At 44.8% G+C, this 13,725-nt stretch overlaps 1 protein-coding gene across 2 annotated transcripts in view; it reads right to left on the bottom strand.

Moving 5' to 3' along the window:
* COL20A1 (collagen type XX alpha 1 chain) overlaps positions 1-13,725 on the bottom strand; it is a 156,600-nt gene that overhangs the window by 72,398 nt on the left and 70,477 nt on the right. For both annotated transcript variants that reach the window (XM_056547885.1, XM_056547886.1), the window contains 8 exons: positions 9,368-9,481; positions 5,664-5,831; positions 5,423-5,578; positions 3,282-3,401; positions 1,763-1,927; positions 1,194-1,358; positions 953-1,119; positions 311-440 (listed from right to left, as the gene is read on the bottom strand). In XM_056547885.1, the coding sequence (XP_056403860.1) occupies positions 311-440; positions 953-1,119; positions 1,194-1,358; positions 1,763-1,927; positions 3,282-3,401; positions 5,423-5,578; positions 5,664-5,831; positions 9,368-9,481 (1,185 nt within the window). The remainder of the gene's footprint in view (positions 1-310; positions 441-952; positions 1,120-1,193; positions 1,359-1,762; positions 1,928-3,281; positions 3,402-5,422; positions 5,579-5,663; positions 5,832-9,367; positions 9,482-13,725) is intronic.

Raw genomic sequence — 13,725 nt, 5'->3', positions numbered from 1 at the left:
GATGGAGGGTATATTATACATATTGCACTGATGGAAAACCTTACAAATACAGCAAATGCATACATATAGATTTATCGGTATTAAATAACTTTTCATGATCTGAGATGTTACTTAACATCAGTCTGGTTGACTATTTGCAAAAAAGTGGTCAAAAAAGGTCTGCTATACAATAGACTGCCTCTGTCTACTACACAGACTAGCTTTATGTCATCAAACATAGGCTGAATTTATGGAACTAGAACAATTATGTTATGGCTCAAGAACAATTAAGAAAATGGGAAAAGAAAACTGCTTTTTAAAAGGAACCTACAGGTTGAAGTGATCCCACGAAGTCCTGCACCAACACCGCTGACATAAATGGGAAACACGGACACCAGGTAGTCCGTACGAGATGTCAGGTTCACCAGAACAACAGAGGAAGAGTCTCCATCTAACACTACCTGCAAATAAATGATAGAATCAGAGGAGCAGTTATCTGGTAAAGTAAGGACTGAGGTAGACCGTCAATTGAAGGGCAAGGGGTGACATGCTTAGAAGGGGTGACAGCACTAGGTAAAAAGAAGACATTGACCAACTCATACGGAAAAAATAAGCGTTAAGTCATGCACAAGAAGAATAACTTGTGTAACCGGATGAGCAGAAACCAGTGAATTTTTATAAGATGATGGTAGTTATCAGAATCAAAAACTATTGTTAATAGTAAAAACTATTACTTAAAGGGGTACTCCACTGCCCCAGCGTTCGGAACACTGGGACAGTGGAGTACCCCTTTAAAAAGACTCAGCTTTCTTCCAAAAACAGCACCAGACTTGTCCATAAGGTGTGTGTGAGTGTGAATTACCACTAAGCTCCATTAACTTTAATGGAGTTGGGTTGCAACACGAGACACAACCGATGGACAGGTGTGTTTTGCGGTTTCTGGAAAAAGATATGTTTTTCCACAATGCCGCACCTCTTGAGGGGTTCCACCTCGTGATGGGTAGTAAACTATACGATACTTCCTGACAGGCTGTTGAGGAGGAGTCCAGGAGACCCTCATGCTCTTAGATGTTACATCAGAGACCACTAAATGTGTAGGGCTAGGATGGGGGTCAATAGTTCCAGTAATATTCCACGACCCTGTAAAAGAAGGAAAAGTTTCACTAAGTAAATGAAAAAAAGGCTTATACTAATCTACATCCTGGATGCCTTACCAAGAATTGCTTCCCTCCTCCTCTCCTTCAGTCTCATGCAGAGAGCTCGAGACACATCCCCCACCAAGGAGCTAAGCATTGGGAAGTCAGGCACCATGTGCAGAGTCAGCTCCGTGGGCTCCGATGCTATTTCTCTCAACTCGGACTCATCTGCATTCTTAACCCCTGAAAATCCAAAGCAATAGATGGCAATTAAAATACTGGAAAGCAAAGATGTGTTTCAGCTCACCCCGCAGCAGGCGCACGGATCTGACATGGACTGCATCTCAGAAAATGCACAAATAACAGGGATGTCCAGCACCGGACCCAGGAACAATTCTTTATTAAATAGACATGGGAGACATCACAAGAACTCAGTCAACGTGGCGCATTTCGGCCTCACTGAGAGGCCCTCCCCATGACTAAGGCCTCTCAGTAAGGCCGAAACGCATCACGTTGACTGAGTTCCTGTGATGTCTCCCATGTCTATTTAATAAAGAATCGTTCCTGAGTCTGGCGCTGGACATCCCTGTTTTTCGTGAATTAAAATAGTGGTCACATGACATTGACAGAAGATAATGCATCCTTACCAATGGCAAATATGTAGATTCCTGATTGTTTCAGACTTTTGGAAATAGTAATTGCATCATCTTGGGACTTCCCATCGGTCAATAGGATTAACACCTTTCCTGCCGAAGGCCGAGCCCCTGAAGCTGCTCTAAGATTTTCCTCCAAGACGTGGATAAGAGCCATACCTGGCATTGCACCACACAGACATGTTATACTAGTGAGAGCCCATGGCAGAATCACCAAGTTATACAGTACGTACTCTCATCCATATGTGGTACCCAAAGTGATGCTAGGTATTATTGTCCCCAGTGAACCCAACTATCCTTTTGATAAATGTGTTGTCCCCATAGTGCAAAGTGCAGGGACTCTTCACTGAATCGTCTGTGCATATCCAAATAGGTGAATGAATATTTGATCACTGTCCCTTTAGGATGTGCTTTTGGAGCTGTTATACTGAGTGGAAAGTCTCTGGTATGCTTTGCACAGAGGTAAGTGAAGTTACTTATGTAGATACAGTCCAATTAGCTTATACTCTACTGTGAGAGACCTACAAAGGTCGGCTTACTGTGGAGCACATATGTAGGGCATATGCAGAAAAAGCTCTGTGATGTGTTAAAGGGGTACTCCACTGCTCAGCGTTTGGAACAAACTGTTCTAAACGCTGGAGCTGGCGCTGGGAGCTCGTGACGTCATAGCCCTGCCCCTAACGATGTCACACCCATCCCCCTCAATGCAAGTCTATGGGAGGGGGCGTGACAGCCGTCACACCCCCTCCCACAGACTTGCATTGAGGGAGTGGGGCTATGATGTCACAAGCTGCCGGCTCCAGGATTTGAAACAGTTAGTTCCAAACACTGAGCAGCGGAGTACCCCTTTAAGCCACACAGCACTAAATCCAACCGTAGGTCACTGAAGAAACTAGTGTTAGCAGAGGTATCCTTGTTCAGCTTTCTTCTCCCCTGACTAAATGATACTCCTTTTTGGAGCATGATGCGTGGACTGGAGATGACCCTTTGGGAAAATCTTTCAAACTCCATACAGAGTCGTGATCATCGTACACATGGCCCAGATGTGTCTCCAATAATAAAACTTGCAACTGGAACAGGAATGAATTGCTTGTAGCAGGCTTGATGTTGAACAGGAATGAACCTAGGAGTAAAACTCTGGCCTAGTTGTAAGTACTCCTAACAGGAGCAGTGCTAGGAGGTCACAAAAGTAAGACCTATAGTGGTTTGGGTCCACCCCTCTGGGCACAGGAGGTTGGACAAGGTATTCTTCCCACAGCCTTATGGAAGTTTCTGTATAGAAAACTGGCATGGAAACATTATGTGACCAAAGCATCATTCATGTGATACATGGCATATGCAAATCTTTAACCCTTACACTTTTGTTAAACCTCAGTGTTTGCTATAAGTTTAATGTTATCACAAGACAATTTTGCAAGTTAACTCACAGTATCCCTACATACAGATTTAGGCAATGTAATAAAAAAAGTTTTCTCCCACCCACAACTTCACATGTACCGGACATTATACATACCGGTAAAAGTGTTCCCTCCTTTGTATTTCACTCTCTTTATGGCTTCTAAGACTTCAGCTTTAGTAGTGAATGAATTCAGGTCCCACTCTGTCTGTGGCTCTCTGCTGTACTGAGAGAGGCCTAAAGGTGGGAATCAAAATACATGTAAAACGTTGGTTCATAGGTTCAGTATTGTCCACAAATGTAAATCTGGTGACCCTGCAGAAGCAAATAATAGACCAAAATCATTTATAATATATACCCTATATTCTTCATTATTCTCCTCAATTCCTTATGCAACAGTAAGAGTATAGGACAGTGGTCTACAACCTGCGGACCTCCAGATGTTGCAAAAAACTACAACTCCCAGCATGCCCGGACAGCCAACGGCTGTCCGGGCATGCTGGGAGTTGTAGTTTTGCAACATCTGGAGGTCCGCAGGTTGAAGACCACTGGTATAGGATGTATGGTAATCCGACTACTTCTGTTCTCTCTGGGAGTTTTATAAGAATCAGACAGAAGTAGTAATATGTATAAGTCACTAAGACCCTTCTCTAAATCCTATCTGACTCAATGCAGTAGTAATAAATCAAATAGTACTACTGCCGGGAGTCAGACTGGAGTTACCATTTTAAACTCTCTTACTCATTGCAGTAGTCTATCAAATATAATAATATTATTCTGCTTTCTCTCTTAGTTAGCATAGTAGAACCAGTGGTACTAGTTCAGGGAAGCTCCTACCCCTCTCTGGTCAACCTGATGCTCACCATTTTCATGTATTCTGTCATCTATTTACTTATGTCAATCTTTAATTTATCAGTTTTTTTCTATTGCATTTCTTATTAGATACTTTGATAAGATTTTCGGTTTCTCTCTATTTTATTGCTACAGGATCTCAAGTGCAAAATAAAAATGGAGCCCCTTTCATTATCTTGCCCTGTCTCACAGATTCAAAGATCCTTAAAGGGATACTCCGGTGAAAACCTTTTTTCTTTTAAATCAACTGGTGGCAGAAAGTTAAACATATTTGTAAATTACTTCTATTAAAAAATCTTAATCCTTCCAGTACTTATTAGCTGCTGAATGCTACAGAGGAAATTCCTTTCTTTTTGGAACACTGATGACATCACGAACACAGTGCTCTCTGCTGATATCTGTCCATTTTAGCAACCATGCATAGCAGATGTATGCTAAGGGCAGCATGGTGGCTCAGTGGTTAGCACTGCTGCCTTGCAGTGCTGGGGACTTGGGTTCAAATCCCACTAAGGACAACAATAAATAAAGTGTTATTATTATTATAATTACGTCAGCAGAGAGAACTGTGGTCGTGATGTCATCAGAGGGCATTCCAAAAAGAAAAGAATTTCCTCTGTAGTATTCAGCAGCTAATAAGTACAGGAAGGATTAAGGTTTTTTAATAGAAGTAATTTACAAATATGTTTAACTTTCTGCCACCAGTTGATTTAAAATAAAAAAGGTTTTCACCGGAGTACCCCTTTAAGTAGCTGTATTGCCAATCTTCAAACAGAATCAAGACAGTCTTAAAGGGGTACTCCGGTGTAAAAAAATATTTTTAAATCAACTGGTGACAAAAAGTTAAACAGATTTGTAAATTACTTCTATTAAAAATCTTAATCCTTCCAGTTACTATCAGCTGCTGTATGCGAAGTTGGGTTGTTCTTTTTTGTCTGACCACAGTGCTCTATGCTGACACTTCTGTCCATGTCAGGAACTGTCCAGAGCAGGATAAGTTTGCTACGGGGATTTGCTCCTACCCTGGACAGTTCCTGATACAAACAGAGGTGTCAGCAGAGAGCACTGTGGTCAGACAGAAAAGAACTATACAACTTCCTGTAGATCATGCAGCAGCTGATAAGTACTGGAAGGAGCCAGTTGATATGAAAAAAAATATTTTCTACCAGAGCACCCCTTTAAGTGTCCCCCCTATAATGGAATTCACAGAATTCATTTTTACCTTGGTCAACAAATGGTTTAGCACAAAACCTTTCTTTTCATGTACCATATTACTCCCTTGTGTGCTGAATCTTCAACTCACTTTTTACCAGTTAGTGTGCCCATGTACTTGGTCAACATTGTCACACTATCTTAGGTACGTCAATAGATGCTATATATCCCCTAAAATTACATAAGAGTCACAGTACCAACACGAATCTTGTCCCGGGAAATGTGCAGGGGAATGAGTATTCCCCAGAGGAAGTTTTTCACAAGTCTGAAGTTAGTGCGTCCTACACTCCAAGAACTGTCCACAAGTAGAATGATGTCCCACTCGAGTGCAGTGTCACAATGGTGCATTGGTCCTGAAGACAGAGATGAGAACTCAGAACAAGTCATTCAAGAAATGGTTAATGCACTTTTATTGACTGCAACACAGGACTTTATCACCTCTTCGCGGGGTACCAGGTGTAGCAGGAACTTCTCTTTCCATCTTAGAGGAAATCTTTTGAGTAGGTCTGGGAGCCATGGTTGCATTTGGAAAGTTATATCTCTTCACATCGGGTCCCTGTGGTTTGGTGCTTAGAGTGACCAGAGAATCGCTGTCTGTTGTCCTCTCTAGAAAGAAAGAAAAGTCCCACTAGAAAACATCTATGGGGTTTAAGCCAAATGACGCAATTCATAGACTTGCAAGAAAACTTGTATGGGGAAAAGTACAAAGAAGTAAAAGGAAGAAACCAGGCAGCATAAAGTATAAAGAAGTAAATGAAGAATTGAAAGAGGAGACAAATCAGTGTGCTTGAATAAGAAAGTGAAATGAAAAGACAAGACTAAGGGTATGTTCACAAGTCGGCGCTAGGACCACTCGAAAATTAGCATTCTCTATAGATTGCAATAAGTTTCCAAATGGATTTGACAGGGAGAATTGACTTGTCAATTCTTTTTGCGAAGGCTAGAATCGGAATTCCCACAGCAGATGTTTCCGCCGCAGAAATTGCGCCATGTGCATGGTGCAACAGAATCCTATATAAAACAATGGGACTCTGCTAAAGCAGAATTTCCAAGCAGAATTTTACTACCAGATTCCTCTTGAAAATTCTGCCATGTGAACATAGCCATAGAAAAAAAATTTCAAAAACAGGAAAAACCTAGGAAGTGGAGAGAAGAAGAGAGGAGAGACAGAAAGAGAGGACAACAGAGGAAAATGTGAGAATAAATAAGAAAGGAGAAGAAAAAGAGGAAAGGGAGGGAAAGGAGACAAATCTGTATTTTTAAGAGGGAAAGGAACATTAAGAAGAAGAAAAAAGCACAGAAGGAAAGGAGCGGGAATAGATGGCAAGTGGAGAGAGGAAGAAAAAAAGAGAAGAGGCAAGAGAATTAATCATAAAAAGAAGGAAGAGAGGAGAGACAAGGGAGGATGGCAGAAAATAGAAAGAATTAGGTAAAAAGAGGGAGAGGGAAGGAAAACAGGAAGAATAGAGATGAGGGAAGAGTTAAAGGGAAACTGTTACTAGAAATTCTTTATATAACTGCTAGCACCATTATGTTAAGTACTAGTAACAAGGAGAGTAATTGTAATTAGCTTGTCTGTTCCAGTGCATACATAACTGTGTGAGCAGATATATAGAGGCTTTCTAGGAGACAGATTATCTTCAAAAAGAAGGAGAGAAGAAAAGAGGGAAGAAAAAAAGGAGAGGAAAGGAGAAGAGCAGACAAGAGAGAAGAGGACATGAGTGGAAAGGTACAGGGTTCAAGAAAGGAGAGGACATAAGGGGAGAGGAGAGGTAGAGAGAACAAGAGGAGAGGACATAAGAGGAGAGGAGAGGTAGAGAGAACAAGAGGAGAGGACATGAGGTGAGAGGAGAGGTAGAGAGAACAAGAGGAGAGGACATAAGAGGAGAGGACATAAGAGGAGAGGAGAGGTAGAGAGAACAAGAGGAGAGGACATGAGGTGAGAGGAGAGGTAGAGAGAACAAGAGGAAATTACATAAGAGGAGAGGAGAGGTAGAGAGAACAAGAGGAGAGGACATAAGAGGAGAGTACATAAGGGGAGAGGACATAAGGGGAGAGGAGAGCTAGAGAGAATAAGAGGAGAGGACATGAGGTGAGAGGAGAGGTAGAAAGAACAAGAGGAGAGGACATGAGGTGAGAGGAGAGGTAGAGAGAACAAGAGGAAAGGACATGAAGTGAGAGGAGTGGTAGAGAGAACAAGAGGAGAGGACCTAAGAGGAGAGGACATAAGGGGAGAGGACATGAGGGGAGAGGAGAGGTAGAGAGAACAAGAGGAGAGGACATAAGAGGAGAGTACATAAGGGGAGAGGACATAAGGGGAGAGGAGAGCTAGAGAGAACAAGAGGAGAGGACATAAGAGGAGAGGAGAGGTAGAGAGAACAAGAGGAGAGGACATGAGGTGAGAGGAGAGGTAGAGAGAACAAGAGGAGAGGACATAAGAGGAGAGGACATAAGAGGAGAGGAGAGGTAGAGAGAACAAGAGGAGAGGACATGAGGTGAGAGGAGAGGTAGAGAGAACAAGAGGAAATTACATAAGAGGAGAGGAGAGGTAGAGAGAACAAGAGGAGAGGACATAAGAGGAGAGGTAGAGAGAACAAGAGGAGAGGACATGAGGTGATAGGAGAGGTAGAGAGAACAAGAGAGGAGAGGACATAAGTGGAAAGGTAGAGGGTTCAAGAAAGGAGAGGGCATAAGGGGAGAGGAGAGGTAGAGAGAACAAGAGGAGAGGACATAAGAGGAGAGGAGAGGTAGAGAGAACAAGAGAAGAGGACATGAGGTGAGAGGAGAGGTAGAGAGAACAAGAGGAGAGGACATAAGAGGAGAGGACATAAGAGGAGAGGAGAGGTAGACAGAACAAGAGGAGAGGACATGAGGTGAGAGGAGAGGTAGAGAGAACAAGAGGAAATTACATAAGAGAAGAGGAGAGGTAGAGAGAACAAGAGGAGAGGACATAAGAGGAGAGGTAGAGAGAACAAGAGGAGAGGACATGAGGTGATAGGAGAGGTAGAGAGAACAAGAGAGGAGAGGACATGAGTGGAAAGGTAGAGGGTTCAAGAAAGGAGAGGGCATAAGGGGAGAGGAGAGGTAGAGAGAACAAGAGGAGAGGGTATAAGAGGAGAGGAGAGGTAGAGAGAACAAGAGGAGAGGACATGAAGTGAGAGGAGTGGTAGAGAGAACAAGAGGAGAGGACCTAAGAGGAGAGGACATAAGGGGAGAGGACAAGAGGGGAGAGGAGAGGTAGAGAGAACAAGAGGAGAGGACATAAGAGGAGAGTACATAAGGGGAGAGAACATAAGGGGAGAGGAGAGCTAGAGAGAACAAGAGGAGAGGACATGAGGTGAGAGGAGAGGTAGAAAGAACAAGAGGAGAGGACATGAGGTGAGAGGAGAGGTAGAGAGAACAAGAGAGGAGAGGTAAAGAGAACAAGAGGAGAGGACACAAGGGGAGAGGAGAGCTAGAGAAAACAAGAGGAGAGGACACAAGAGGAGAGGACATAAGGTGAGAGGAATGGTAGAGAGAACAAGAGGAGAGGACATAAGAGGAGAGGACATAAGAGGAGAGGAGAGCTAGAGAGAACAAGAGAGGAGAGGTAGAGAGAACAAGAGGAGAGGATATGAGGTGAGAGGAGTGGTAGAGAACAAAAGGAGAGGACATAAGAGGAGAGGAGAGGTAGAAATAACAAGAGAGGAGAGGTAGAAAGAACCAGAGGAGAGGACATGAGGTGAGAGGAGGATACGTCAAGAGGGAGAGAAGATTGGAGGGGAGAGGTAGAGAGGACAACAGAGGAGAGGACATGAGGTGAGAGGAGGATACGTCAAGAGGGAGAGAAGATTGGAGGGGAGAGGTAGAGAGGACAACAGAGGAGAGGACATGAGGTGAGAGGAGAGGTGGATACGTCAAGAGGGAGAGAAGATTGGAGGGGAGAGGTAGAGAGGACAACAGAGGAGAGGACATGAGGTGAGAGGAGAGGTGGATAGGTCAAGAGGGAGAGAAGATTGGAGGGGAGAGGTAGAGAGGACATGAGAGGGGAGGAGAGGTAGAAAAAGGGGAAAAGGAGAGAAAAGGTAAGGAGAGAAGACATGAAAAAGGAGAGGAGGGAAAGAGATGTGAGGAGAGGGATAGTAGGAAAGAACCCTGCAGACCTGTCTCAGATGTGGTGGTCCCTGCAGGTGGAGGAGAGTTCATCTCAGGGGTCCCAGGAGTTGGCGTTACTTCCAGTTTCTTCTCACTTTTGATTTGAGCTTTCAAATCATCTACTACAATCATGTAATGGAGGGAAGGACACAATGAATTATAAGATTTCTTTACATCCAAACTACTCCTTAAGGCCCCAAACTACATCCAAATTTCCGATGATCTTCCCCAGGAAAAAAAATTTTTAAAGACTTGACCGAGATTAGAAAAAAAGCTCAAAATTTTCTCCAAAAACAGTGCCACGCCTGTAAACAGATGGTATGTGGTATTGTAGCTCAGTCACATAGTTTTCTATAGGGCTTAACTGAAACACCAGACACAACCTATGGACAGGAGTGGATGTTCTTTCTGAAAAAGCAGCCATATTTTTCTTAATTTGACAACCCCATAAAAAAAACCTAATGCTACAGTGAAGTTGATCTACACAAAGATGTTTGGAGCTCATAGGGGGAGATTTATCAAACTCTGTGTAGAAGAAAAGTGGTGCAGTTGCCCATAGCAACCAATCAGATCACTTAATTTTTAAAAAGGCCTCTCAAAAATGAAAGGAGCAATCTGATTGGTTGCTATGGGCAACTGCACCATTCTTCCTCAACACCAGCTTCGATAAATATTCCCCAAAATATTTTATTTAATTATAACAAGTTTAAAAACTTTTTGGGGTTTATGTATTAAAGGGGTACTCCACTGGAAAACAATTTCTTTTAAATCGAATGGTGCCAGAAAGTTTAAACAGATTTGTAAATTACTTCTGTGGTAGCCCTTGGGGGGGGGGGGGGTGTATGGTAGTGGCGGTATAGTATCGGTATATGAGGGATTAATGTTAACCCTATAGTTCGTGATGCCAGGCTGAGGGCTGGTATGCTGAATCAATGTTCCGGCCTATCGCCGCCCTTCCCAGTAACGATAGCTGCATGAAATGACTGAAGGTCCAGAAAGAGATTTAACTTGAATGTGAATAACTTTACTGAAGTGCTTGCAATATCCACGGCACAGTAGCAGTCTCATATAAACAGTCCTTAGGTTACTTAGTGACTGACAGTTGTTGCAGACCTTGAGTTAGTGATACAGTCTCTGAATTTAGGGAGAGATTTGCAGATACGTCCGGATTTAGGGGATTTATTAGGTCCGGTGATGCTGCAGAGTGTTTGGGAATTGATACACTCTATAATTAGATTGTTCAGCCATTGCCGCAAGGCTCGGGCCTAACTCACTGCGTCAGTTGCTGTACAGGTCTTGCTTGCTTGCTTGCCCAGGAACAAGAGAGAGTGAAGATGGCCGCCGCTCCCTTATATGGGCAGGGGGCGGGGCGAATCTGATTGGTCCGAACATCTGCCATTCACCATTACATGGTGTAATGGGATTGCTTACGTCACAGGGCCTCCAAAGGTCCTTAAGCTTAATACCATAGAGTTCACCTAGTCACATGACCCGCAGGTCCTGCAACGCTATGGAAACAAGTAATTAACCATTTATTTACAAATAAATCATTACATTTACATTAACCTTATATAGACCACTGGTCTACTAGTAGAAATAGAGGCGACAAGGGGTAAACTACATTACTACGTCCTAGGGACTCTGGCTATGGGGACCCATACATAAGTAGGTACCGTATATAATGCGGTACCGGGACACCACACTTCTATTCAAAAAAATCCCAATCCTTACAGTACTTATCAGCTGCTATATACTACAGAGGAAGTTCTTTTCTATTTAATTTCCTTTCTGTCGAACAACATGCTCCCTGCTGACACCTCTGTCCATTTTAGGAATTGTCCAGAGTAGGAGCAAATCCCCATAGCAAACCTATCCTGCTCTGGACAGTTCCTGACACAGACAGAGGTGTCAGCAGAGTGCATGTTGTCAGACAGAAAAGGAAATTCAAAAAGAAAACTTCCTCTGTGGTATACATTGTCACGATGCCGGCTGGCAGGTAGTGGATCCTCTGTGCCGGAGAGGGATTGGCGTGGACCGTGCTAGTGGATCGGTTCTAAGTCACTACTGGTTTTCACCAGAGCCCGCCGCAAAGCGGGATGGTCTTGCTGCGGCGGTAGTGACCAGGTCGTATCCACTAGCAACGGCTCACCTCTCTGGCTGCTGAAGATAGGCGCGGTACAAGGGAGTAGACAGAAGCAAGGTCGGACGTAGCAGAAGGTCGGGGCAGGCAGCAAGGATCGTAGTCAGGGGCAACGGCAGGAGGTCTGGAACACAGGCTAGGAACACACAAGGAAACGCTTTCACTGGCACGATGGCAACAAGATCCGGCAAGGAAGTGCAGGGGAAGTGAGGTGATATAGGGAAGTGCACAGGTGATCAGACTAATTGGAACCACTGCGCCAATCAGCGGCGCAGTGGCCCTTTAAATCGCAAAGACCCGGCGCGCGCGCGCCCTAAGGAGCGGGGCCGCGCGCGCCGGGACAGGACCGACGGAGAGCGAGTCAGGTACGGGAGCCGGGGTGCGCATCGCGAGCGGGCGCTACCCGCATCGCGAATCGCATCCCGGCTGGAGGCGGTATCGCAGCGCCCCGGGTCAGTGGATCTGACCGGAGCGCTGCAGTGAGGAGAGTGTAGCGAGCGCTCCGGGGAGGAGCGGGGACCCGGAGCGCTCGGCGTAACAGTACCCCCTCCCTTGGGTCTCCCCCTCTTCTTAGAGCCTGAGAACCTGAGGAGCAGACTTTTGTCTAGGATATTGTCCTCAGGTTCCCAGGATCTCTCTTCTGGACCACAACCCTCCCAATCCACTAAAAAAAAGGTTTTCCCTCTGACCTTTTTGGATGCCAGAATCTCTTTGACGGAGAAGATGTCCGAGGAGCCGGAAACAGGAGTGGGAGGAACAGATTTGGGAGAGAAACGGTTGATGATAAGTGGTTTAAGAAGAGAAACGTGAAAGGCATTAGGAATACGAAGAGAAGGAGGAAGAAGAAGTTTGTAAGAGACAGGATTAATCTGGCACAAAATTTTGAAAGGACCAAGATAGCGTGGTCCCAACTTGTAGCTAGGGACACGGAAGCGGACATATTTAGCGGAGAGCCATACCTTGTCTCCAGGGGAAAAAATGGGAGGAGCTCTTCTTTTCTTATCCGCGAACTTCTTCATGCGTGATGAAGCCTGTAAGAGAGAATTTTGGGTCTCTCTCCATATGATGGAAAGGTCACGAGAAATTTCATCCACAGCGGGCAGACCAGAGGGCAAGGGGGTAGGGAGGGGGGGAAGAGGGTGACGGCCGTACACCACGAAAAATGGGGATTTGGAGGAAGATTCAGAGACTCTGAAGTTATACGAGAATTCGGCCCATGGAAGAAGATCTGCCCAGTCATCCTGGCGGGAGGAAACAAAATGTCGTAAATAATCACCCAAGACCTGGTTAATTCTTTCTACTTGTCCATTGGATTGAGGATGATATGCAGAAGAAAAATTTAATTTAATCTTGAGTTGTTTACAGAGAGCCCTCCAGAATTTAGACACGAATTGGACGCCTCTATCCGAGACGATCTGCGTAGGCAACCCGTGAAGACGAAAAATGTGTACAAAAAATTGTTTAGCCAACTGAGGCGCTGAAGGAAGACCAGGAAGAGGGATGAAATGTGCCATTTTGGAGAATCGATCAACGACCACCCAAATAACAGTGTTGCCACGGGAAGGGGGTAAATCAGTAATAAAATCCATACCAATCAGAGACCAAGGCTGTTCGGGGACAGGCAGAGGATGAAGAAAACCAGCGGGCTTCTGGCGAGGAGTCTTATCCCGGGCACAGATAGTGCAGGCTCGCACAAAGTCCACAACATCCGTCTCCAGAGTCGGCCACCAATAGAAGCGAGAGATGAGTTGCACAGATTTCTTGATGCCCGCATGACCTGCGAGATGGGAGGAGTGACCCCATTTGAGGATTCCGAGGCGTTGGCGTGGAGAAACAAAGGTCTTTCCTGGAGGAGTTTGCCTGATGGAGGCTGGAGAAGTGGAAATCAGGCAGTCAGGAGGAATGATGTGTTGCGGAGAGAGTTCAACTTCAGAAGCATCCGAGGAACGAGAGAGAGCATCGGCCCTAATGTTCTTATCGGCAGGCCGAAAGTGAATTTCAAAATTAAATCGGGCAAAGAACAGAGACCACCTGGCCTGGCGAGGATTCAGCCGTTGGGCAGACTGGAGGTAGAGTCTCAGCTTGTTTTTTGCAAAAAACATCCGCAAAGTCCATATAGGCCTTAGGGAGACCGGTTACAGGAGGAACCACAGAGTCACGGCAAGGGTTACTGGGAACCGGTTTTAGGCAGTCCTTGGAACAAGAGGGCCCCCAACTCTTGATCTC

This window comes from Hyla sarda, chromosome 12, assembly GCF_029499605.1.
Source record: "Hyla sarda isolate aHylSar1 chromosome 12, aHylSar1.hap1, whole genome shotgun sequence".
NCBI classification, from domain to species: Eukaryota; Metazoa; Chordata; class Amphibia; order Anura; family Hylidae; genus Hyla; species Hyla sarda.
The sequence above is the reverse complement of the archived record's forward strand: the minus strand, read 5'-3'. Positions and strand labels throughout refer to the sequence as shown.